The sequence below is a fragment of the Zonotrichia leucophrys genome, chromosome 20 (genome assembly GCF_028769735.1).
Source record: "Zonotrichia leucophrys gambelii isolate GWCS_2022_RI chromosome 20, RI_Zleu_2.0, whole genome shotgun sequence".
NCBI classification, from domain to species: Eukaryota; Metazoa; Chordata; class Aves; order Passeriformes; family Passerellidae; genus Zonotrichia; species Zonotrichia leucophrys.
In genome coordinates this window covers 12,625,463-12,653,256 of record NC_088189.1, presented here as the reverse complement: position 1 = coordinate 12,653,256, position 27,794 = coordinate 12,625,463, and the positions used below count along the sequence as shown (strand labels likewise).

General features: G+C 41.9%; 1 protein-coding gene across 1 annotated transcript; it reads right to left on the bottom strand.

The window, feature by feature from the left end:
- On the bottom strand, positions 1-27,794 carry CHMP4B (charged multivesicular body protein 4B). Its single transcript, XM_064730148.1, has 5 exons — positions 27,476-27,794; positions 5,707-5,884; positions 4,917-5,031; positions 4,291-4,417; positions 1-824 (listed from the first exon to the last, which is right to left on the bottom strand). Exons 1-5 carry the CDS (start codon positions 27,669-27,671, stop codon positions 757-759), a joined length of 684 nt encoding a protein of 227 aa, XP_064586218.1. The 5' UTR covers positions 27,672-27,794; the 3' UTR covers positions 1-756.

The following is a 27,794-nucleotide window of genomic DNA, read 5'->3' as shown; positions in this document are numbered from 1 at the left end:
TGAAAATTAATCGAGATATTTAATACAGTGCAATCCATAGTAGTTTCTTAATTAAAATAATTGTGTGCATGTATCTGAATGGGTTATCAATTATCACAAAAAAGCAATAAACATTGTAGTGCCGTGTAGAAAAATGTACAACAGAACTTGAAACCTTCCCTACTTCCAAGAGAGTGTGGATCAACTGCAGATCATTCTCAGCAATTAAAATGGGCACAGTGACTACGTCGTTGCAGTGACAGACACAGGGCTGGCACACAGCAGTCAAGGGATATAAATAGACCTGGCAAAGAACTAAAAACCTAAAGCATTCTTGCACCTAAAACACAATAAAGAAGCCAATGGGGGCTTACGACTTTTCCTGGTTTTTAAATGCCTTACAAGACTCCTAGACACACTTAAACTGACTTAAAATTACAGAGTGTTTTGCAGCTTATTTCAATTTAATGTATGGCCCAAATTGAAGATGAAGATCCAGCAGTGGCAGGAGCACAGTCCCAAAGCTGAATGTTTGATTTTGCAAATACCTTTTCTACAGAAATTCAACCGTATCGACAGCAGGCAATTCCCCTGCTCCCCCTTCTCTCCTCTGGGCAGACTTTTTTCCATGCTATGCAGAAAACAGCAATGCAGTTCCCACTGCTCTGGGTTAAAATTAAAGATAAAGACATTTTGCTTATGCTTTCTCCTCAACAAAACACATTTGCACCCAGAATAGGTAACCAAAGTCTTTTTTCCAGCCAGGGGCTACTGTGGTTACATGGTTCCTGCCCAAGCTTCCAGCTCTTTCATGTCATCATCCTCTTCTTCCTCTTTCTTCTTGGCTGCAAAATCACAAGAGAACAAGTGAGTGGGAATCCTGACAGAACCCTCTGTGCAACTGAGGAATCAGTAAATGAAGCACCTAAGGCAAGCTGTGGACAAAAAAATACATAAAACCTTTTTGAGCTGAAGAAAAAAGTGCTTTGCTGAAAGAGCCAGAAACTTCCTGAGTGGAAGAAAACAACAGCTCCCACGGGAAGATGCAGTGGGCATGAAAGTTCAAGTGTGATATTTTTCCATAATTTCCAAGCGTCTTTCAGAGAAATGCAACTTCTTATAGAAATTAATCTGATGTCTCCAGTATGAATCTCTTCCCCATCCACATGAAATTCCTTATTTCATCACTGAGTACTGTGAATGCAGGGAATGAGGTGTTTGGGTCAGGTACAGAATGTGGAGGGGCTGGAGAGCCCTGGGAACATCCCACTCCCCTCTCCTGTGCTCCCTGGATGTGGATGGATGTGGATGTGGATGGATGTGGATGGATGTGGATGTGGATGTGGATGGATGTGGATGGATGTGGATGTGGATGGATGTGGATGTGGATGGATGTGGATGTGGATGTGATGGTTTGGATGGAATGAGGGATGTGGATGTGGATGGATGTGATGGATGTGGATGGATGGATGTGGATGGATTGGATGATGTGGATGGATGTGGATGTGGATGGATGTGGATGGATGTGGATGGATGTGGATGTGGATGTGGATGTGGATGGATGTGGATGGATGTGGATGGATGTGGATGTGGATGTGGATGTGGATGGATGTGGATGTGGATGGATGTGGATGTGGATGGATGTGGATGTGGATGGATGGATGTGGATGTGGATGTGGATGTGGATGGATGTGGATGGATGGATGGATGTGGATGGATGTGGATGTGGATGTGGATGGATGTGGATGTGGATGTGGATGGATGTGGATGTGGATGGATGTGGATGGATGTGGATGTGGATGGATGTGGATGTGGATGTGGATGGATGTGGATGTGGATGGATGTGGATGGATGTGGATGGATGTGGATGTGGATGGATGTGGGTGGATGTGGATGTGGATGGATGTGGATGTGGATGTGGATGGATGTGGATGTGGATGGATGTGGATGGATGTGGATGTGGATGGATGTGGATGTGGATGTGGATGGATGTGGATGTGGATGTGGATGGATGTGGATGTGGATGTGGATGTGGATGTGGATAGGAAGGAGCAGCCTGGACACTGCCCCTCTCCTCCTTCCTGGTTGTTCCAGGGCAGAAAATGCTGCTCTTAACCTGACAAATTCAGTTTCCATTAACTCAGCAAAAAATGTATGAACCCACAAATAGCTGCAATAATTCTGGGAAATGTCAAAAAAAAAAAAACACCAAAGAGTGAAACAATTCCTGGTCCAAGTGGTGTGTGTCATTCCAAAAGAAATGTTTACATCAGGAAAACTGAGTCAGCTCCAAGCTCCAGACCCCTCACTTGTACAAGGCTGGAATTTGGTTTTCTAAGATCCTCCAGCCTCCATTAAACAATTTCTGCCTGAATTTCTCTTGACACCACCAATAACAGAATTCCTCATTCAGGCTGATCTGACTGAAGCCAAAGTCCAGACTGCTCCTGAGAAGTGGAAAAGCAGGAAAAGCTCATGGTCATCTCCCCTTCAGTGGATAAAAAGGAGGTAACAGTCAGCTCTACTTCAAAAGACACATTATTATTCCCAAAAAGACAATTACACATGAACCTGAACCATAAGGGACAGTTTTCCCTTTGGAGGTTTGACCATGGGAATCATAAGCAAACTTTTAATCCCAGTGTTAAGTCAGTTTTCAGTGAAAATCAATTTAGGTTCAAAAAATAAACCCACACAAAATCCCCACCCAACACCAGCCCAGAATCCCAATTTTTCCCAAGTGCCAGCCTTGGGGGCAGCTTTATTGAAGCAAAAAGTGCCACTTAATACATTAATGGAATTCATGGAATTCTCATTTCCACCCAAAAGCAGCTTAGCATAAATCCTGTGAAACACTCAGCTTTATGCTTGCAGCTTTTACTACCAAACACAATTTGTATTATTTTAGTGAGTTTCCCTAAGTTTTAGGCTGTGTAGGTCTTAAATATATCCACAATTACAACAACCCTTACTTGTGTGCAGCCACAAAATGCAAAGAGTAGATTTGGGTCCAGACATTTTGTTTTAAGACTGTTTAGAGAACAAACCTCATTAAATCAACCAGGCAATAAAAAGGCAATGCACTGGTTCATTTCATCTATTTCTCCTGAATCTGATAGTCTCAGATTTCAGATATTCTGATAGAACTCCCTCCCCTCTCACCAACTCTGGTCAGCAGCTCTGCCTGGTAAAACACAACCAGGAACAAAAAAAAATCAGTGGTGTCAGAATAAGGAACACAGAAAACCAGAGGTAGTAGAATAAAACCAGATGAACACACAAAGTGAGTGGTGTGAGAATAAAACCAGAGGAACACCAGGAGCAGTGGCACAAAGCAGAACCTGCTGCTTCCCACACCCATCCAAGCCTGGAAAGGCAGCAGGATAATTACAGACACACTGACCAACTGGGATTATTTGCATCCACTGCTTTTTTTGGAGTTTTTTTTCCTGTTCCAAGTAAGAACATGGAATAGAACTGCAAATTCTGTAAGTTATTCATCATAGTCAAGCAGATTCAGCAAAATGGGCTTGCAAAGGTTCATATCCCATTAGAGCTGCCAGAGGTGGCCCAGCTCAGCTGAATTCCATGGGGAATGTTCATGCAAGAGGGATTTAAGAGCAGCTTTGAACCCTCTGTGTAAATACAAACGTTGCTTGTCCATCCTCCAGGTAAAATCCTCACACCAGTTAAAACTCCCTGGGTATGTGTGGGCTAGGATTGGGATGACCCTGACTTTGGGAATGCCTGGTTTGGGTACTGCAGAGGAGCCCACAGCCTTCCCAAAGAGGGGACCCCAAGGGAAGATCCCCCAAAGGCCAGAAAAGCAGGGATCAAATTAAAACCCAAAGGAAACATGGATCCATGGGGGAATGTGAACCTGCCTGGGACTGGATGAGCCTGAAGGTCTTTTCCAACTGCAATGATTTATGAGTTCATTCACTCTGCCCTCCCTTTTACCACCTTAGAGTGTCTTATCAAGATTTCTTGCTTGTTGGCCCAGCAGCACTTGGAAAAAAGCTCTTTTCTCCCACATCTCCACTGCACCCTGAGCATTATCCAGAGTACCTGGATGAGCTGGAGCAGAAAACAGCTGCTCCTGTGACAGGGAGTGATTTTTGTGCTGTTTCTGAAAGGCAGGTGCCCCTTACAGAGAAATGGCAATCACTGGCTGTGATTTAGGATTCAGGAAGCAATTCCAAGCAAAATGTCTGTGCTGCCTGCAGCCAGATCTCCCAAATGCAAGGAGCAGGCAGATGAATAAGCACACTTTTAATGATGCAGGAGGTTGCAGTAAAGGTTGATCCATACCTGGCTTGGAGGGTATTGATATTGAGGGCACATTTGGTAGTGGTACTGTCTCCGGACCACTGATTTCCAGCAAGTTTTTGTCTAGTTCTTCTTGTTCTAGTTCCTCTAGCTCTGCCATGAGTTCATCCTAGGATTTCAAGGAGAAAAAAGAAAAAAAGAAGGAACTATAAGTTATATTTATTACCAATCAGATATAGCTGATCATATTATTAAAGAAAATAGCACAAATGCACAGGGTCAGAGGAGTCTGATTCTGATGTGATTCCTGTACTCCATCTCCTGGAGGGAAAAGCAGAGGAGGGAAGAAGAAATCCAAGTCCAAATATTCTCAGGTCAGGCCATCCAGACCATTCTGAGCATAAAGTTCAGGTTACAGCCACCAACAATTTCAGGAGAGATTTCAGAGCCCAGTCCTGCAGCCAGGCACACAGAACATGCAGATCTCCAGAGACAGATCCTGGGGGACACAATTCCTGCAGGGATTTCAGAGCCTTCACAAGAAGATGTGGTGCTCAGGGTTGGTGATGGGGCTGGCAGTGCTGGGCCAGTGGTTGGATCCCTGATCTTCCCAACCCAGAGGATTCCATCCCTCACTGGTACAAAGAGAAGCAAATAAAAAGCCATACCTCATCAAATTCCTCCCCAAATCCTACTGGCTTGGAGATGGCTGTAGAGATCTCATCTGCCAGCTCTTGCTGCTCTGCAATGTCCTGCATTAATTCATCTACTTTATCAATGTCCCTGGGAAAGAAAGGAAAGAATTCAGTGTCAGCAGGCACCTTCCCAAGCAACACTGCATTTCCTGGCTTCTGTAGAAATCCCCACCACGGTGACATTTCCAAGGCCCTTCCCCAAAATACACTTTGCATGCAAGTCTGGGTTTTATCCCCCTGGTCTCAACACAATTAGAGATGTATTTTTAACTCTTCCCTGCAAGTTATACAGACACCAGGGAGAGCTTCTGTTCTGCACCACTGATATCAATAATAATTTGCTCTCTTCCCTGATTCAGCATTATTACATCCACAATATTTGCTTGTGGAGCAAGCACAACATTCCCATAATGCAGTTTTACCTTTAATTATTGCTACATACACCAACTCCACTGCAGAAAAACAAGTTTTAAGACCCCCTTTGAGGCTTAAAATTCTTGCTGTTACAAAATTGATCTGTAACTGCTGCAGGCTCCCATTTTCTTCAGACCACACTGGTGCTACCCAGCTTTTGGATAAATGTAGAAAACAGTGGTAAACTGAGGAAGCATCATATGTGTGTGTTTTGTTCAATTTTAGTTTTAAGTGAGAGCCTTTCACAAGAAGGTTTTGCTGCTCCAGCTCCACCTTTGGTTTGGAACAGCAGATCTGACAAATGCCAAACCACAGATCCCGTGGGAAGATGCAGGAGGGAGTGACTTACATGTTATCATGAGCAGCTTTCATAGCCTTAGCAGCAAAGCCCATGTTCTTGAGCACTTCAGTGTTGGTGTTGGCATTCTCCAGGGCTTCCCTCTGGAATTCAATTGTTGATAACGTGCCATCTATCTGTGCCAGCTGCTTCTCATACCTCTTCTTGCGCTTCAGGGCCTGCAGGGCAGCTGCAGGGCAAAGGACAGGGTGGCACTGGTGAGCTCTGTGCCCCAAACAGCCCCTCACACTCAGCACAGAGAGACATTCAGCATGTTCTGCTGTTTGTTGTCGACACAGATCCCCTGTGCTGCCCAACCCTTGATTTGCCATCCTTCAGGGGTGGCACAGAGGTGGCTGCTGCCCTTTGGCTGTCACTTGTCACCTGTCACAGCAGATGCCAGCCCAGACTCACTCCTCACACAGAGACAGTAAGGTCAGGACTAAGTCTTTTGTCCTTGAGTGTGTGTGGCAGCCATCTTCACATCTTCAGTGCCATGCTTGCTATAAGCTACAAGAAAGTAAACTTTGGTGGGTGACTGGTTGATGATTTATCATCATGGTTTGTATTTTTGTTTGGGTTTTTTTGGAGGGTTAGTTCTGGGGTTAATTCTATGTTTGTTTGGGGGTGGTTGCTACAGCAAACAGAAAGCTTCAATATCCAGGCTCATCCACCAAAACCAGCTTTGTTCACCTTCCCCCCATCACAGCAGCACTGCTGGTGCAGCTCCACATGAGATCTCTGTGCTGCTGCAGATCCCCCTCCTGCTGAACCCCTGCTCAAACCCAAGGAGAAATGTTCCCTCAGCTTTGCACTTAGATGTGAAATACACATTCTAAAATTGTTGGTGTTTATGTACGTTGTGTGTTACTCCTCCCAGAAGGTGTTTACACAACAGCCTGAGCTGGGAGAAGCCTCACTGGAGGTGGTTTGAGCAATTTGGGGCTCGTGGGCTGTGCAGGAGGAGCCCCCCAGGACAGGAGGGGTGGGAGGACTGGTCCAACCTGCCCTACCCAGCCAGGGAGCAGCCAGCAGTGCCAACAGCCCACAGCCAGCTCTTCCCAGGACACCTGGGCAGAAATCATCACCATTCCTGAGACAGACAGGTGTGAAAAACACAGTCATTTTCTTAATTTAAGTTGAATACAGGACTTTTTAAAAGTTTAAAGAAGTTTAATAGGAGATAAAGATTATAAAACAAAGATTATTACAGCCAGGTGTGTCTGGCACTCAGCTAAGAGCACATTTGCTATTTTGGAAACACTCTTTATAACCTATTTTTACTGCATTAGTTACATATTTATAAACAATTATGCATGGTAAACTTTTTTCTTCAAACTAGTTTACATATTTTAAGAAGTGTTTAGTATAGTTCTTTTCCAGATTGTTTTTGACGCATGTGTATTCCTTGACTGTGGTTTTAGTCTGTTTTTATTACAGTTTCAGGCTTTGGTCCATATTGTCTTTAGATGGTGAGTGTTGATCGTTGGTGTATCTGTAGTAAGTGTCTTCTTCATATGTTTATTGGATATTATCTAAGTATGTATTTTAACATAAGCATACTTTTATCAGCGATTTCACTACTATGTCTAAGCTTAATTAACAACAGAAATAAAAACTATATATTTATAGCAAAGTTACTTTAACAGTACACATATAAAAGTGAAAAGCCAATATTATAATATGTGTCTATAACCCAGGGAACACCAACTACCTTTACACACAAGATGTGCTCGATGGCACAGCCCTGGCAGTGTCCAAGGCCAGGCTGGGCAGGCTCAGAGGAACAAACACCTGGTGGCACAGGGAGTTGGGCACAGGTACAGCTTCCCTGCATGGCACTGCCCTTCCCTGCCTGCTCTGGGCTACCCTGAGCTCTCCAGGACAGCCCAACCCTCACCTGGGCACCACGCTGCTGCTCCAGCAGCCTCAGCCACACACTTTTCATTTCTGCAGTGCTCTGATCTCTCAGAGTCTCACAGCAGAAACTATTTCATGTCACACAGGACTGGCTCTGCTAAAAACCAGGCTTGGCCCTCCCAAAAGCTCAGGCACACACACCAGGAAGGGTGGCAAATAAAAGCTTTAAATCTTTCCATCTCTGAGAGACATTCTTTCCAAGCAGAATTTTTTGAGGAGAGCAGGAAACAAGGAGTAGGAAATCCTGACAATTATCCAGGGGAGAGGTTCCCTTATCTCCCCTGGCAGAGGGCTGCCAACTCAGGGATGTGATGAACGTGGTTATAAAGCTGATGGAGCCCACAGGCAGCCCAGGTGCTCTGGCAGATGCCACCCTGAGAAGGTAAAATCCCAAACAGAGCTCCAGCTCTGCAGCTGGTTATGAATATGCTGTATTTGGTTCAATTCAAATTAACTAATGTGTTCCAGAACAAAAAAAGCACTTTTTTATGGGAAGGCCCAGCTAAGGATGCCAAGTACACAAAGCAGCTCAGGATTGTTTAGGAGTACAAACACCTCAACTGCTGCAAGAGAAGCCAAGGACCCAAACCAAACCAAAACAAACAGTGAGTGCAAAACAAACAGTGCCTCTGCCCTGACTTTCCCTCCAGTGGTCAGAAAATCTGCCCAGTTTGGCCCAGTCCAACACCCCTGTGTGTGACAGGACTGAGGACAGGGGGTGTGCAAAGGACAGTGTTTGATCTGCAGAATGAGGCACAGCACAAACATCCCAAACATCCCAGATGACACATTGCTGGGATATTTGGGCTGCTTCATTCCACACTGATGGTTTCATTAAGGATCTAGGAAGTTTTCTTACTCAGAAAGATTAAAAACTGTTTTAATAGCTGTGTTTATAGAGTGACAGGTGCTGGGGAAATGCCCCACAACAAGGGGATGTGAGAATTTTGTGCCTCGTGGAGAATTACTAGCAAAACCAGAGATTTTATAGCATTATATAACATTATACAAAACCAAGTAAAATGCTACAATTTCTGTACAGCTCCCCACTCCAGCTTTCTCTGAGAACAATTCGAGTTTGGCTGCATTTCATGCAGTGTTCAAAACAAACTGCTCAGACACAAACACTGCAGGGATCACTGAGTGATCACAAATTCTTATCAGGATCACAAGTTCTAATCAGGATTGTTGGGTAACCCTGTCCCTCCCATTCCCACCCACACCTCCTGTGCACCACAACTGCCCTTCAACTGCTCATGGATTTGTAATATTTTCTGTTTCCCATCCCTTCAGACCAAGGAAAATACTTATTTTCTCCTCCCTAAGGCCAAAGATCAGGAACCTACTGAAATCTTATGAACTGCCAGAGTAACATGTTTTTGTTAAGTTTTTATTAAAGTTGAAGCTATAAAAACTTAATCTGAAGGGAATTACATTGGCTCTTTTTCTCAAAAAAAAAAAATATTTTTCCAAAATCACAAATAAATAAAAGTGTTGGAACCCTGGTTGCTGAGAATTTTAAGACTTTCTGTGCTGCCAGGCACTGACCCCCAAGAGAACACTGCATTGACCTGAAACTATAGAGAAAACTTCCAAAATTAAATAACAGAACTAAGATTATGAGTGGGTAGCTTGAAGTGTGTATATCACACAGTAGAAAAAGTTTAAAGTTTTATAATATAGTAATATATATAAAACAAGATAGAAGTTTTAGGGCAGAGACTAGTCCTTCTTCTTTACCTTCTTCTTCATAAATTTGAGTAGTATTATATAATTAAATTTAAAAATCCACATTGCAAGCCACAAATAATTAGTTATTAAGTTAAAAGTAAAATTACTTTAAGTGTCATTTCTTAAATACAGTTTATCCTTAAAAGACCTTCTAGAGAGAGACATACCTCTCCATTTTTAACTTATTAGAATTAAGCACTACAAAACTCACAACTTAAGACTATAACATAAATAAGAACTAATAAACATCTAAATCCAAACAAAAAATACATTTAATCCCAACCTTAACAACAAAAAAAAAAAAATCCAAAAAAATCCTTAAAATAAGCACCAGAGACAGTGGGGTACAAATGTCCTGTAGCATTTTTAACTAATTAGAATTAAGCACTACAAAACTCACTATTTATAAGACTATAATATAAATAAGAACTAATAAATATCCAAAACAAAAAATACCTTCTCACATATTTCATCCCAACCTTAACCAAAAAAAAAAAAAAAAAAACCCAAAAAATCCATTAAACCCAAAAAAATCTCATAAAAATAAGCACCAGATACAGTGGGGCACAAATGTCCTGTAGCATTTTTAACTTATTAGAATTAAGTACTACAAAACTCACAAGTCATAAGACTATAACATAAATAAGAACTAATAAACATCTAAACCTAAACAAAAAATGCATTTAATTCCAACCTTAACAAAACAACAAACAAAAAAAATCCATTAAATAAGAACCAGAGACAGTGGGATACAAATGTCCTGTAGCATTTTTAACTTATTAGAATTAAGAGCTACAAAACTAGCAACGTTTAAGACTATAACATAAATAAGAATTAATAAACCTCTAAGTCCAAACAAAAAATAGCTTCTCACACATTTAATCCCAACCTTAAAAAAAAAAAACAAAACAAAAACAACAAACAAACAAAATATCCATTAAATAAGAACCAGAGACAGTGGGGTACAAATGCTCTGTAGCATTTTCAACTTATTAGAATTAAGCACTAGAAAACTCCCAACTGATAAGACTATAATATAAAAAAGAACTAATAAATATCTAAGTCCAAACAAAAATATAACCTTAACAAAAGAAACAAACAAATCAAAAAATCCATTAAATAAGAGGCAGCGGGGTACAGATGCCCTGCAGGAATGTGCAATGCAAGAATGGGGTGTGTCTGAATTCAGTGGGCCAGGGCCTCTGTGCCCTCCTCAAAGCTGCTGTCACATCCAGCAGCCCTGGCAGGGCTCCCCTCAGCACCCACACCCCAAAGGGCGCCTTTACTGCTTCCAAGGCAGTAATCAGAGGCAGAAATTCAGTTTACAGGCAGCTGTAATTGCTGTGGAGCTGCTTCGGCAGCACCTGTGAGCACACACAAGGTTACAATGGTTTATCCTGGCCAGCCAGAGTTCACTCATGCCCCAGCAGGGTTTGCTCGAATCAGCTGATCTCAGCTTCCCAGCAGTGACACAAACTCCTTATCTTGCACCCAAAGCCATGCAGGATTTCCAGGGCCAGCCTCTCCCAGCAGCTCCTGCACGGGGCCTGATACGCAGAGTCCAGCTGGGCTGAACTCACTTTGGAATATCCCTGGCACATGAAAAACAGGACCATGGAGCTTACAAAACCTTACAAAATGCTGCTTTTACAAAATACAGGAGTAAAAGGTTTGTTCATCAGCATAAAGCAGACTGTAATGATAATTTTATACCCTGGGTTCCCCAAAAAGACTCCCAACAGCTCTTCTGCCACAGCCTAATGGCCACACTCACTCTGCAATATCCCTGTGGTATAAAAACCAGGACCATACAAAACCTTACTCTGCTAACACCCAACAATGCTGCTTTTACAAAATACAGGAGTAAAAGGTTTGTTCATCACTATAAAGCAGACTGCAATGATAATTTTATACCTTGGGTTCTCCAAAAGCTCTTCTGCCACAGCTCAATGGCTGAACTCTCTCTGGAATATCCCTGGGACATAAAAACCAGGACCATGAGGACCATGGAGGATACAAAATCTTACTCTGCTAACACCCAGCAATGCTTGCTTGCTTTTATAAAACATAGAAATAAAGAAACTGCTTTATCAGTATAAAGCAGACTGCAATGATAATTTTATACCTTGGGTGCCTCAAAAATACTCCCAACAGCTCTTCTGCCACAGCCTAATGGCCGAACTCACTCTGCAATATCCCTGTGGCATAAAAACCAGGACCATGGAGCATTCAAAACCTTACTCTGCTAACACCCAACAATGCTGCTTTTACAATACATGGAAGGAAAAGGTTTGTTCATCACTATAAAGCAGACTGCAATGACAATTTTATACCTCAGGTTCCCCAAAAAGCTCTTCTGCCACAGCTCAATGGCCAAAGTCACTCTGGAATATCCCTGGGACATAAAAACCAGGACCATGGAGCATTCAAAAACTTACTCTGCCAACACCAAGCAACACTTGCTTTTACAAAACATACAAATAAAAGGTTTCTTCATCAGCATTAAGCAGGCTGTAAGGATAATTTTATACCTTGAGTTCCCCAAAAATCTCTTCTTCTGCCACAGTTGAATGGCTGAACTCACTCTGGAATATCCCCAACATAAGAACCAGCTGCTGTAAGAGGGGATTTAACAGCCCTCAATGCCAGCAAAAATATCTGATCATTCCATGGGCAGTTTTCACAGGATAATAGCAAGAACCTGCCTTTAAATAAAGAGTGTTTTCCACATCTCCTCCTTACCAGGCACACTGCTGGTTTGACTTGTAAATCCAATGTGCAGCAGGAATTGCAAGCTTAAAAGATCCTCTAAAAAAAACCAATCAGCAGATAACAAACCTTAGCTGGACTTTATCTGAATTGTAATAAAGCTTTCAGAGAATACATATGACTGAGGGAAAAGCAGTTAGATATATTTGTATATAATTATTATTATAATTTAATTAAAGGTAATGCATTTAATACTTCCTGGGTGATTTCTGCCATCTGTAAGTAGGCTCAAAATGCCCTTTTCCATATGACATTTTGATATATTAATTGTCTTTATTATCAGCTGTGACAGGCATACTGGAGCTAATTTTTATTCATAAAGATTAAAATGATTGCCCCACAGAGCCCTGACCAGTTAAAATGGGTATCAATAGTTTATTATCTCTTTTTCACTGGCAAAGGAATGTAAAATTTCTGTGTTAATGAGCATCAGACTGTGATCTCTGCAGTGCCTTTTTACAGAGAAATCCTGACAAAGAAAACCCCACATCCAAGAGAGAAATAAAACTGCAGCTGAGTCCAGTCACATCTGGGCTGGCTGCTTCAATTTCTTGAATGTAAAACCTACCTAAAACTACATTCAAATAACATTTTTCAAGCTTTTTAACACTTAAAAACCTATTCCTTCCTCTGCTTTTTTGTTTGGTTTGGGGTTTTTTGGGGGATGGTTTGTCATTGATTGTTGGTTGGTTGAGTTTTTTTATTTCCAGTCTTTGATTGAAGTATAAAATACTGTTTTAATTGTCTATTTATTTGAATTTCTGTGGTAAATACTGTTTTAATTTTCTGTTTATTTGAATTTCTGTGATAAATACTGTTTTAATTTTCTGTTTATTTGAATTTCTGTGATAAATACTGTTTTAATTGTCTATTTCTTTGAATTTCTGTGATAAATACTGTTTTGTCTATATATTTGAATTTCTGTGGTAAATACTGTTTTAATTGTCTATTTATTTGAATTTCTGTGGTAAATACTGTTTTAATTGTCTATTTATTTGAATTTCTGTGATAAATACTGTTTTGTCTATATATTTGAATTTCTGTGGTAAATACTGTTTTAATTGTCTATTTATTTGAATTTCTGTGGTAGAAATTGCAGCAGAAGTTCTGCACTCCTGTTTGACCATGGAGATTCCCAAGAATTCAGGGTTTCTCCGGGATGCCACCATGGCAGGTGACAGCAGAACTCTGTCACTGTTTCCAGTCACTCCTGCCTGATCCACACCCAGAAATGAAAAGAGCAGAGCCCCTCAGCCACCTCTGTCAGCAGATCTGTCAGAAAAACATGACTGCTCACCCAGATAATTTCATTTTGTCCTCCAGAAATGCTTCTGTAAGAATGTGATGTATTTTGAATTATTTTAACCCGTGTATAGGCAAATTATTATTATTAAATGAACTGTTGTAAGTCTGATGATTTTCTCTGCAGTTTGTTAGTCAAATGAGGCAAATATTCACTGTGATAAGCAGCTTGCAGGATAATAAAAATATAATTTTACTACATGGGAATGCATTCAGAGAGGGAGAATTGACTATGAATGTCAGTGGTTTTGTTAAAAATCAACAGCTCTCCTGCAAATAAATATTCCTTACACACTGGCAGGACAGGCAGCGTTCCTGGAATATTTATGTACACAGCAAAGCTGTGCAATTAATGCTTTTAAAGATCATTACCATAAAAGAGTAGATCAGCAGATAAAAACCTGGACAAGGCTTTCTTACATAATTAGAACTTTAAGTTTTGCTGGCAAAAACACATTTCAGCTTGAGAGGAACAAAGAGCACTGGGAATAGAAGTCAGGAGTGTCACTGAATTTAAGAATATAAATGACCAAGTTTCACTGAATTCAAAATAATCCTGACCAAGTTTTACTGAATTTAAGAATATAAATGACCAAATTTCACTGAATTAAAAAATACTCCTGGCCAAGTTTCACTGAATTTAAGAATACATCTGACCAAGGTTCACTGAATTAAAAAATACACCTGAACCAATTTTCACTGAATTCAAAAATACACTTGACCAAGATTCACAGAATTCAAAAATACACCTGACCAAGTTTCACTGAATTTAAGAATATACCTAAGCAAGTTTCACTGAATTTAAGATTACACCTGACCAAGTTTCATTGAATGCAAGATTACACCTGACCAAGTTTTACTGAATTTAAGAATACATCTGAACCAAGTTTCATTGAATTCAAGAATACTCCTGACCAAGTTTCACTGAATTTAATACACCTGACCAAGTTTCACTGAATTTAAGAGTACACCTGGCCAAAGTGGAAGTGCTGATGATGCCACAGGATTTGTCCCCACACGATGCAGGCATTTCCTTCCTCTGCAAAACCCTCCCAAAATTCACACTGATACCTAAAATAGGGGTCTAAATTTTGGTCTAAAATAGAGAGATTTCTCCTCCAGGGAAAGACACTGCAGTTGTGTCTGATTATTCCAACTGAGGGGAAAAACAACTTCATCTCCCAGCGAATTCTTGCATTCTCTCAGGCAGAAATGGCAGCAGCAATTTGAATATGGCATGAGAGAGTTCCACAGCAGCCTCAGGAAATAACGTGCACCCAATGTCAGCCACACCAAAATAATAAAGAGTGCAAGAACTGCAGAGGAGCTGCCCAAACTGGGGAGCCTTGGCCCCTCAAGCTGCAAATCCAGGAACTAAATAGGATTGAGATAATCAACTTAATAGTGGAAGAGCATTTTGCACATTACCCTGTGCATCCATCTGTAATTTGCTCTGCAGAAAGCAGCAGTTTTATTTTTGCTGCTTCTGAAAATCCCATTCCATCTTCCTGGCACTTGCCTGGGCAGCAAATTTCATCAGGAACAACATCCTTGGAATGGGATAAACAAGGAATTGCCTGCCTTGCCTGCAGTGAGGAGCTTTATCCTGGGCAGCAACTGCTCATCTCTCACTGCTGAGGTCCAGCAAACTGCCTACAGTTCTCAAAAAAAAAATCCCTAAAAAGAGAATTTAAAGCCATTGACAAGTTATCCGCCAATAACAGATTAATGTGTCTGTGAGCAGATAAAAAGACTGATCAAACTCTCATTTTTGCCTTGAATAAGAACCTTTCTGCAGAGTTCTGATGTCTCCAGAGCTGCTACACCAGGACTGCCCTTGCTGGTTCCATACAGAGGCATCCAGGCCATGGCAAGGATGGCTCATCCCAGGGGAGTCTCAGAACACCAAATGGCAGAGGTCCAAACAGCCAAGTGTGATTTTGGGATTCAAAAAACCTGGTGTGATTTTAAGAGTCAGGTGTGATTTTAAGGCCTAACAGCCAGGTTTGATTTTAAGGTCCAAAAAGCCAGGTGTGATTTTAAAATACAAAAAACTCAGTGTGATTTTAAGCTCTAAAGAGCCAGGTGTGATTTTAAGGTCCAAAAAACCTGGTGTGATTTTGAGGTCCAAAAAACCTGATGTGATTTTGAGGTTCAAAAAACCAGGTGTGATTTTAAGGCCCCAACAGCCAGGTGTGATTTTTAAGATCCAAAAAACCTGGTGTGACTCTAATGTCCTAACAGCCAGGTTTGATTTGAAGGCCAGATCAGAAGCCTGATGTGATTTCAAGCTCCAAAATACCTGATGTGATTTTAAGATCCAAAGAGCCAGGTGTGATTTTAAGGCTCCATCAGCCAGGTGTAATTTTAAGGTCCAAAAAACCCAGTGTGATTTTAAGGTCCAAAAAACCTGGTGTGATTTTAAGGTGCAAACAGCCAGGTGTAATTTTAAGCTCAAAAAACCCTGGTGTGATTTTAAACTCCAAAAAACCTGGTGTGATTTTAAGGTCCAAAAAACCTGGTGTGATTTTAAGGCCCCAACAGCCAGGTGTGATTTTTAAGCTCCAAAATACCTGATGTGATTTTAAAGTCCAGACAGCCAGGTGTGATTTTAAAATCCAAAAAACTCAGTGTGATTTTAAGGTCCAGAAAGCCAGGTGTGATTATAAGGTTCAAAAAAACCCAGTGTGATTTTGAGGTCCAAAGAGCCAGGTTTGATTTTAAGGTGCAAAGAGCCAGGTGTAATTTTAAGCTCCAAAAACCCTGGTGTGATTTTAAGGTCCAAAAAACCTGGTGTGATTTTAAGGTCCAAAAAACCTGGTGTGATTTTAAGCTCCAAAGAGCCAGGTATCATTTTAAGCTCAAAAAAACATGGTGTGACTTTAAGGTTAAAAAATCCAGGAGTGATTTTAAGCTCCAAAATACCTGATGTGATTTAAGGCTCCATCAGCCAGGTGTAATTTTAAGCTCCAAAAACCCTGGTGTGATTTTAAGATCCAAAGAGCCAGGTATCATTTAAAGCTCAAAAAAACATGGTGTGACTTTAAGGTTAAAAAACCTGGTGTAATTTTAAGCTCCAAAAAACCTGGTGTGATTCTAATGTCCTAACAGCCAGGTTTGATTTTAAGGCCCAGAAGCCTGATGTGATTTTAAGCTCCAAAAATCCAGGAGTGAATTTAAGGTCCAAAATACCTGATGTGATTTTAAGGCCCAAAAGAGCCAGGTTCAGAAATTGGGACTGATTAAAACTACTTCAATAAATCACACAAACCCAAGCAGAGAATACAAAGATTTTTTGCTTTTTAAAAGATAAAATTACCACTTCCTCTTGAGCAAAGCAGTGCCAGAATATTTAGTCTAGTGTGCAAAAACAATAAACACTCCTGCTCTAAAAATCTAGAAATGTACAAAAGAAAAAAAAAAAACAAAAATATAAAGAGAAAAGCATTTGTAAAGCAAAGGTCGTAAAAAAAGTCAACAAAATAAAAGTCAGTTTTGTCCAAAAAAAAAAAAAAAGGGAAAAAAAATGTAATCAAAAAAACAGGGTTATCAAAAAAAAGTCATTAAAAAGGCCATCAAAAAAAAGGCAGTTTTGTAAAAAAAAAAATTTTTAAAAAGGGAAAAAAATGTAATCAGAAAAGGGGTCGTTGAAAAAAAATTAATAAAAAATGGTCATCGAAAAAAGTAATAAAAAAATTAAGTCATCAAAAAAAGGTCATAAAAAAATGTTTTGTCCAAAAAAATGTTTAAAAAAGGAAAAAGATGTCATCAAAAAAAGAGTCATCAAAAAAAGTAATAAAATGTCATCAACAAAAAGTAATTAAAAATAGTCATCAAAAAAAGGTCATTAAAAAAGTCATCAAAAAATAATAAAAAAGGGTCATCAAAAAAAGTCATTAAAAAAAGTCAATTTTGTCCAAAAATTTTTTTTAAAAAGGAAAAAAATGTAATCAAAAAAGCATCATCCAAAAAAACTAATAAAAAATGGTCATCAAAAAAAGTAATAAAAAATAAGGTAATCCAAAAAAAGGTCATAAACAAAGTCAATTTTTGTCCAAAAAAATTTTTAAAAAAGGAAAAAAATGTAATCAAAAAAGAGTCATCAAAAAAAAAGTAATAAAATAATGGTCATCAAAAAAGTAATAATAAAGTGTCATCAAAAAAAAGTAATAAAAAAGTTATAAAAAAAGGTCATAAAAAACAAGGTCATAAAAGTCAGTTTTGTCCAAAAATTTTTTTCAAAAAAGGAAAAAAATGTAATAAAAAAAAGGGTCATCAAAAAAAGTCATTAACAAATGGTCATCAAAAAAAAAAATAAAAAAACATAAAAAATTTATCAAAAAAAGGTCATCAAAAAGTAATTTAACAGTCATAAAAAACCTTTTTCAAAATAATTTTTTTGGATGAACCTTTTTAATAATAAAAGGGTCATCGAAAAAAGTAATAAAAAATGGTCATGAACAAAAAGTAATATAAAAAGTCATCAAAAAAAAGGTCACTAGAAAAGGTCATTAAAAATGCCATCAAAAAAAGTCAGTTTTGTCAAAAAAAAAAAAAAAAAAGGGAAAAAATGTAATCCAAAAAAAGGGTCAACAAAAAAAGGTCATAAAAAAAAAGTCACTTTGGTCAAAATAAATTTTTAAAAAAGGAAAAAAATTTAATCAAAAAAGGGGCCATAAGAAAAAAGTAATTAAAAAATGGTCATCAAATAAAGTAATTTTAAAAAGTAATCATAAAAAGGTCAAAATAAAAAGTAATAAAAAGGCCATCAAAAAACAAGTCCGTTTAAAAAAAAGGGGGAAAAAGGTAATAAAAAAACAGGGTTATCAAAAAAAAGTAATAAAAAAGGGTCATAAAGAAAGGTAATTACAAAATGTCATTATCCTCCCTTACTCTTTCCAACTTGTGAAAAATGCTTGTGTTTTATGATTGGCTTTTTGCAAATATTCAAATGAATATTGTATGTTCTGTGTTAGAAAGTAATGCTGTGTTAATTCTCTTAAGTACTGTGTTAAATATAATTTTAGGTTATAAAAATGTTAAAATAGAAACGATGCTATGTAGGATACTTTTTTTAAAAAAAGGACTCACAGTGAGATAGCAGCCACAGGACACCTGAATCTTTCAGAGAAAAAGAATTTATTGCTCCATTATCAGAAGAAATGAACTTCTTCCTGCCTTGAAGGTGCTGTTGGGATTCAGAGGAAGAAGCTGACACTGCCCAGACAGAATCCTGTGTTTGAATGGAATTTATGCATCATGTATGAGGTGTATGAATATGCAACAGGCTGTTGCTTTTAAGGGTTAATCCTCTGTTAACGTGGGGCCTTTTTCGGGCTCGTGCTGCCCAGAAAAGGTACCCAGACATCCATAACTCTTTATCTCTATTGTCTTATATTGTCCTAATTTAAATTGTCCAAATTATTATTACATTAATTTTTGTATTACTATTTATATCATCATTTTATTACTATTAAACTTTTAAACTTTTAAAAACAAGCAACTGGCGTTTTTCACACAACTGCCACTAACTCTGCCAGTTAAAAACCTGCACCTTCTTTGCTACACACGTAAAATTCTGGTGTGAAATGAGGTAATTATTCAGTACTCAACCAAAATTTAAACTTTTAGGATGAGAAATGTGTGTTCCCTAAGATTCTCACTGAGAATTCCCTGAGATTCTCACTGCAAATACTCTTTATGGGTTTTCTATTTTATTTTGTACTTGCTGAAGGTACCTTGTTAAAGAGAATTCCAGTGAAAACCCAGAATCTTCTTTTGAATCTCTGCCAGAAATTCATCAGGTTCAGCTTTGCAGGAACAGCTCTTAAGTATTTCAAAATGCTGGTTTCTCACAGGAAAAAAACAAACAAGCCAGTCCTCTAAGCTGAACAGTGTTTTTGTAATTAATTCCCAAACTGAGAAGATCCTACCCTGAACTGGCACATTGAAGACCTTTTCTTGCTGGGGAATTCAAAGAGTGGCTGCCTGGGAATCCATCAGGCATTTTCCAGCCTTGGACCATTATTATTAGAGCCTTGCCAAGTCTAAAAATTTCATTGATGCTGTCATAATATTTAGCATTTCTCTTAACAGCCTGACTTCCCCAGATGAGATATTTTGGGATGTAAAAAAAGCACTTTTGTTGTGAATGCTGAGATTCCAACGCTGACTGGGGAGGAAAAGCTGAGAACACAAACCTTCAGAAAGCCAAAAGTTATAAAGCAAGTTAAGAACAAACCAGTATTTTATAATTTTTTGAAAAAGCTGTTGTAGTTCCCTTTACTCAAACCCCAGCACCCCCGTCCAGAGGCGATGGAGGATTAGAGTTTTGCTATTCGTGTTAATTTGTTTTATTTCATAACCAACCAAAATCACCTCCAAATGTTTGAATACCACTGATTCCTGTCACTCTGCCATTTCTCTTTTCAGTTCCACAACATCTGAGCAAGCTCTGTGCACAGAATCCCTGAATGTGGATGAAATCCTGCCAGGCCATGAGGAGCACACACAGTGGGGGTGTTTGGTGACACTGTCACCCCATCACTGCACATCCCAGGAAATGACACTGATCACATCCCAGAGATGTGACACTGGTTATTTGGACACCTCCCAACTTCAAAGGGCTTTCTGTTTGAGCTGGAGATGCAAATTATTACTAACAAATTATTACTAATAGTTAGAAAATTAGAATTTATCAAGGAGCAGTTCAAAAAATTAAAAACATATAGTGCCTTTTGTAAGTGTTTTGAGAGGCTAATTTCCTTCTTTTGCTTTCCAACATTGAAATAAGACAATTTATACAGTTTATACAGAAATAAGCAGCTTAGAATAGGCTAGGATAAGGAAAAAGAAAATAAGAAAATAGGCTATTTTTGCATAACACATGTGAAAACTAATTCTTATTAACATCTAAAATATTGTGCTATCATCAAACTTCCATCATTCACTGCCACCAGTCAAGAGCTGCAAGACAAAAGTTGCCCACATAATTATCCTGTAATGGTGTTAGCTCCTAGAAACTGCTAATTGGCAAGGCTTCATCTCAGCGGTGAACCAGGGGGAGCCACAGCAGAGCTTTTCCAGCTGGGCTTCCACCTGGAAGGACACCATGGACAGAAGTGTTACTGCCTTTGCCACAGCCTGGCACTGAGCTCTGCTGGGTCCCCAGTGCCCTTGGTGGTGGCCACAGGGAGGGTTCCATGGGATCACAGTGCTTTGGGTTAAAGGGGACCTTAAAGCTCACCCAGTGCCACCCCTGCCATGGCAGGGACACCTTCCATCATCCCAGGCTGCTCCCAGCCCTGCCCAGCCTGGCCTTGGGCACTGCCAGGGATCCAGGGGCAGCCACAGCTGCTCTGGGCACCCTGTGCCAGGGCCTCCCACCCTCACAGGGAAGAATTTCTTGCACTTAATATCCAGCATAAATTTCCCCTCTTTCAGTTTGATCCCATTTCCCCTTGTCCTGTCACCACAGTTCCTGACAGAGTCCTCTCCCGCTTCTCTGCAGCCCTTTCACACCCTGGGAAGGTGCTGGGAGGTCTCCACACAACAATTCCTCCCCAATGTCCCACTCTGGCAGTGTCAAACCATTCCTGGTTATCCTGCCATCCATGCCTTGTCCCCAGTCCCTCTGCAGCTCTCCTGGAGCCCCTTTAGGCCCTGCAAGGGGCTCTGGGCTCTCCTCAGAGCCCTCACCTGTCCAGCCCCTCCTTCAGGCTCTGGATCCCTGCTCCACACTCTGGGGGATGATTCAGAGCAGCTCCAGCCTCCTGCTCACCAGCTCTGCTGCAGCCTTGGGCTGTCTCAGGGAAAAGCAAAACCCTGACAGCATTGATGCTCTGCATTCTCCTCTTTGTTTCACACACTTTGTGCCAGGAGTTCCAGTTTGTTCCACCTGGCTGCAAACATGATGGGAAGTCAAGGATGAGATTGCTCCAGCTTTTAAAATCATCCATTTTTAAGCAGTGACAAGATTTTACTTAAAACCCCACTCATGTCCACACTTTACTGGCTGAAAAATTCAGGCCACAACCTGCTACCCCCAAAGTCTCTGGGACAAACATCACATACCCAAAAAGCAGAAATGGCAATGTAATTTTTGGGTTTTGGGAGCAATAAGGGATAGACAGAGAAACCTGAATGATATAAATGCAAAGCCAAACACATCCCAGTCCAGATAAACTCTCCACAACTCAGCACAAGTCTAAGTAAAAGAGGGTTAAACCAAACTGATGATTTGCATCATCTGCAAATTATAGTTTTTGAATTAGCCTAGGAGCAGGATTCAGTAATTAGGCCTGGAGTTTAATAAGGTACTAGAATCCAATATTTAATGTATTTTGAGAGAAAAAAATACACACAGTAGCTGCAAACATGCCAGGCTTTCCTCCTGACAGGGTACAGGAACAGAGGAAGGATGTATTGCATCAAATACAGTTACCAAATCATGTATTTCAGAATCACACAGTTTGGGGATATTTTTATGCCACTTTTTAGAGCAGTTTTTAAAAAGGAGTTTATGAATACCACCACGGCTCCCAAACTGTTTTAGACCTGAGGATCTTGTCTCCAAAAATCTCTGCTAAACACAGGTAGGGTAAAATGCAAAGATCTAATTAAAAAGAGCAATTATCACTTTTCCCAAGGCAGATGATGAATGCCCATCTCATTAACCTCGGGGGAAGATGAAGCACTCAGGCCTGCACTGCCATCAATATTCCTGCACTGAAACGCTGGGTTATGGAGAAGCTTGGAACTCAAACATCAATTTCCCATTAAACTGTGACTTAAAATACAAAGAGGGCAGGCTGAGGCCTGGAGATGGGCTGGGAGTGCTGCAGGACCTGATGATTCATGCAAACAAAACCAGGGGCACATTTGATTCTGGGAGCAGAATCACCTCTGCTGGCAAGCAGGACCAAACCTGTCAGAGGCCTCACACACACTCACAGGGTTTCACCCTCTGAATCCCTGCCTGTGCCCAGAGCTGAGGCTGCAGCTTTCCCTGCCAGCTTTGGAGCACCCAGAGCCATCCTGGCCCTCCTCCCTGCTGCCATGAGCTCAGTGATGAGTCCTGTGTCCCTCAGATGTTATCACAGGTACTGTGATAACAGAGCTGCCCTTCCTATCAAATTCCTGCCTCCCTCTCCCAGCCAGCTCCAGCATTTGTGTGGTTAAGTGTGGAAAATAACTTTTTTCTCTGTTTTTTTTTTTTTGATAAGAGTTGGGTTTTGTCTGGCTCAGCAAGTTAATCCAAGTTCATGGCCTGCCCACACAAACAGCAAGAGCAGCACAGAGGAACAGGCAGGGCCACTCCTGGAGCAGCCTCACTCAGCCAGTCCCAGCTCTGACACCAGAACCCTCCAGCTGCAGGGAAATCACATCTACAGACTGATGGGACAGCTTAAAAAAGGTAAAGGGATGTAAGGAGTTCATTTCCATCACAAACCAGCACCTGAGGCAGCACTGAGAGCCCCAGGTGGGCCCCTCAAATCAAAGCCCAAGCTCCTGGTTGGTTTGGTTTTGGTGCTGGGTGGAGAAGTGTTCTCTCTCCAGGAACAGCCTGAATTATACAGAAGGAGTCTAGCAGTGGGTTTGCATCTATTTTGTGTACTTAGGGCTGGGAAAAAACCTAACACTGTATTTATGTACAGTGAAAAGAAAAACTTTTGACATCAGGAGAGAAAACTGCTCACTGACAGAAACCAGAACAGAGGGAAAATCCATGAAACGTCACTCTACTGCTAAAGCCTGAATGTATTCTGGCACAAAATTGTTTTTTCACCCATTCTGCTGTTTGTAGCCCTAGTGTTAACTAACAGACAGGTAAGATCAGGGGCAGGCAGGCACAAAAGAGCATCCACTCACCCCAGATCTGAAGCTGAACGAGCTGCTGGTAACACCGGCACTCCAAAGCAGCCCTGAGCTTCCCTCCCTCCTGTAATTGTCACACCGAGACATAACCTGAGCTTCAGGCTCCAGGAGAAACAGACTGTGGGATTGTTATACCCGAGGTAGTCAGTGCTCAAGGCATTAACCCTTTGTTGTCTGTGCGCTTGTGCTATTCCTCTGTCGTAGAGTGACGTTATGATTGTATCCCCATTTGTGTGTTCTGTTCATGCTGGATATCATGTTCTGTGCCATCAAGACTGGCTCTGAAGAGTGAAAGTTTTGTTTTGGTTTTGTTATCAGTCACTCCCCCACGGCGGGTGGGACACACAGACAGGGCAGTACATGGTGCTGCTTTTGCTTTGCTCCTGCTTTTTGCTTCTGCTCATTAGTTAGTAGCTAAGCAATCCAATTTTTCCCTGTTTTTCTTTCCTTTTTTGGAGCCACTCGAGCCTGCTCTGGACCGGGACCTGGGAACACCGAGAGTTTGCACCTTGTGGCTGCAGCAGCTGCCCCAGAGCCGGAGGGACTGAGAACAGAGCGACCACGCCCAGAGAGACTTTCTGAATTTGTCATCTTTTTCAGAGCAGTGTCACCTGTATTGTTCATTTTGTGTGCTGGGGGTGCTGTGCCTGTTAAATAAACAGGTTCTTTCCACTTCTCTCTGAGGAATTCTTCCCAAACTGGTTGGGGGCAGAGGCTGTGTGGGTTTGCTTTCTGGAGGGTTTTCTCCCAAATTTGCCCTAAACCAGGCCACTCTGGCAGCTCAGCTTTGCGTGATCAGCCACAGGAACAGAAACAGCAGAGCAGCAGAGATTAGGATCAGCTTCAACTCCCCTGAAACTGAACCCAGAACCGCTGGAGTAGATGGAGCAGCTCAGTTTGTATCACGAGGTTTGGGCACTGAGAAAACATCCCAGCTGAAACAACGGCACGGACGAACTGGAGCGGAATAAAAGGAGGCAGCGGCAGCAGCACGGGGCTCCCAGAGCATCAGGCTCACAGCTGCACTCTGCTTTTGTTAGAGCAAAGTTGATTTCCAGGGCAGATGTAAAATGAGGGAGGTACTGGCTGAGCAGTGTTTAAATTAGTCAGCAGTGGTGCTGCTGTGAGAAATTCATTGAGGAGCAAATCGCTACTCACGAGGTAGAGCTGAAGTGTGGGAGGGTTTCTCAGAGGGGAGGGACAAAGCCCAGAACGCTGTTTTCAAAAGACTGAACGTTTCCATGAGAACACAAAGCACAAGCATAGCCCAAGTTCCTCCCAGAAGAAGGAAGAGTAACTTGCCTGTTTCCAAACAACCCTTCCAATGATGATTAATCTTGAGAGTTTTTCATCCCATGGACAAAACACGGCGAGGACATTAAAGCCATCACTGCTGCTCTCCCCAGCACACTCAGAACTTTTCATACAAGATTAAAGCCTCCCATGCCAAGAAACAACACAGACTGAGGAAATTTCTACTGCAAAGTTCCTTATTATAACCCCAGAATGTCCTGAGTTGTTTGGTTACACAGCCTGGATACCCTAAATACAGATTACAAAAAACAAACACATAAAACAAGTTCATAAATTAACAACACCCTGCATGTGCTTGGGGCAGGCACAGGAACCAGAAACCTCTAAATTTCTAAGATTAAGCTTTCCTTAGACTCCAGAAGTGCAGCAGGAATGAGTGAATGAGCCTTTGGAAAGCGGCTCACTTGGCACCTGAACAATCACCCAGTGTGCCGGGCAGCTCAGAATGTTTCCTTTTGTTTCCTCAAGTGTTCCAGACACCCCCTTTCCTCTGGGACAGCAAAAACGCCATTCCAGGTTTTCCCAAGGTGATTTAAGCTTCCAGGTAAGCTCCCTGCACCATTCTTTTACCTTATTTTGGCTGTCCCACAGCAGCTTCCAAGACTGCCCAGCTGAGATCACAAATGTGCAACATCCACAGGAGATCCTCCAGGAGCAGCAGAGATTCCAGAGTGAAGTGATTAAATCTTGGAGAACTAAGCCTAAGGATTCTCTAAATTTAATTTTTTAAAAGCTGATCCAACACTTAAAATAATCTCTAGCTAATTATCTTTCATTCAGTTTTACTTGAAAGCATTTTAACTATACCAAAGTATTTCTATTAAAATGACATATTTTCACATATAAAACCAATATATTTTTATATTCAGTTAAAATATGGATTTAAGTGACTTAGCATCAAAATCGCATAGATAATGGATTATAAAACAACCTAAGGTCAGAGAAAATCCAGTATCTGGCTGTTAAAAAATGCAATTTGTAGGAGCTCAGCTGATGAACTCAGAAAAACTGAGTGTGTCCTGAGGGGAATTCAGTTCCCAGCAAGGCACAATCAGCTGCCTTAACTCCCAGCCCAGTGAGAACAGTTGGCCTCTCAGTTCCAGAAATGGAAAAAGAGTGGTTTCCTTTTCCAGCAGAAACCCATCCCTGCCCCTCTCCTATTCACAGCTCCTTAATTACTCCTGTGCTGCTGCAAGGCCTCAATTAGCGTGAGCCGGAGCCCCGCCGTGGATGGGCAGGTTCTCCTCCTTCCTCCGCCTCCAAGGAAATTCAATCCCTCCCCTGGCCAGGTTCTGAAGGGCAGCACACAGAGAGATGCCTTTACAGCAGGGAGACAAAGCTGAACAGAAAGTTTAGCAGTTCAAACACCCAGTGTGACCCAGGAGATGAAGAAACTGCAGAGACACATTTTAGTTCTCATTGCCACAAGAACCACAGCCCAGGCTCGCTTCTTAGAACTGCTGCAATGTATCTGGTTTAGAACTGACTTGGTTAAGCCTCAAGTCAGGCTCTGCTGAGGTCACTGATAATCCCCGAGCCCTCATGAGCCAGCTCCAGCCACGTCACCCACACACAAGGAAGTTCTGGAGTCTGAAGGAGCTCAAAGTGCTGACTGAAGGAGTGACATGAAACTCCTGAGGGTAATTACTGCCCATGAACCCTTGCCAGACGTGTTTGCAGCTCCCTGTGCCACAGGCAGAGCCACTCCTGCTCCTGCACAGAGAGGGCAACAACATCCACACAGAAATCAGGATGTGCTTTCCTGGAAACTTTTACTGCCAAGCTAAAACAAGGAAGAAGTTGGTTTTCAGAGCACTGGAATATGTAATGTGACAACTGCCTTATCTCCAGACTCATCAAGCAAAGCCAGACCTGCCTGGGGAAGTCAAGTTCCACCTGGGAAACAGCAATTTCGTTAATTAACCTAAGAGTGTGTGTGGAAGAGCCTCTTGCAGGGGGCTGAGCAGTGGGAATAACCCCCAAAACAAACTCTGCTTCCAAAAGAATTAATATTTCCATAAGAACATAAAACAAACACAAACATAACCCAAGTTATTCCCGGAAGAGGGAACATTAACTATTAAATCTATGTTTATTTTCATCAGCTCTTACCAAAAGTTCTGAGTGTTTTGAGAAGAGCAGGAGTTGCAGCCTGAATGTGTGTGCTGTTTGTTGTCTGTGGGATATTAACTTACCTATTTTACAGACACCCTTTTAACGCTGGCAGTTTTCTCCCTGGAAATTCTTCACCCCAACAACAAAAAACAACCAACACAAACATTCAGGCTGTAACTCCTGTCCTCCCCAGCACGCTCAGAACTTTTGGCACGACGTGATGAAAATAAACACAGATAGCAAAGACTTTTGTGGGTTGGAATTAAAACCACCAGCAAGGTAAATCAAGGGCTGACTGCAGGGTGCTGCCCTGCTTTTCCCTTTTCTTTTGAAGGCTATTTCCCTGAGCTCTCCCCACAGTGAGGGGCAGGAACACCACGGAGGAGCCGGGCACTATCGCGACATGGGAGTCACGAGATTCCCACACGGGGCAGCCCCAGGGGAAGGGAAGGGAAGGGAAGGGAAGGGAAGGGAAGGGAAGGGAAGGGAAGGGAAGGGAAGGGAAGGGAAGGGAAGGGAAGGTGTCCTCCCCTCAAGAGTGAGGAAACCCGGCTGGGGCGGGAACGGCGCCGGGAGGGCGGTACGGCCGCCGAGAGATAGGATAATGCCAGTAAGTACAAAATAAAGGCACTACGGTACAAAACTAAAGGCTCTGGGTGTAAAACACAGCAGCACAGCCGCGCCTGCGCTGGCCAAGGCCCTCCCGACCTGTTGCCCGCGTTCGGCGCGGCCCGGCCCGGCCCCCCCCGCTCACCGCGCTTGTTTTTGGTGCCGTGCTTGCGGGCCGCCGCCAGTTCCTGCTCGATCTTCTTCTCCAGGAACTCCTGCTTCTTGCTCAGCATCTCCTCCGTGTCGCGGAGCCGCTGGATCGCCTCCTGCGGGGACGGGCCCTTCCCGCCGCCCTTCCCGCCGGCGCCCGTCCCGAACAGCTTCCCCAGAAGCCCCGACATGGCTGCGCGGGGCCGGGCCGAGGCCGTGCAGCTGCGGTGCCCGCTCCCCTTGCTCCGCTCCCCGCACACACCGACCCGAGGCCCGAAGCCGCCGCTGCCGCCGCCCGACTCCGCCCGCTCGCC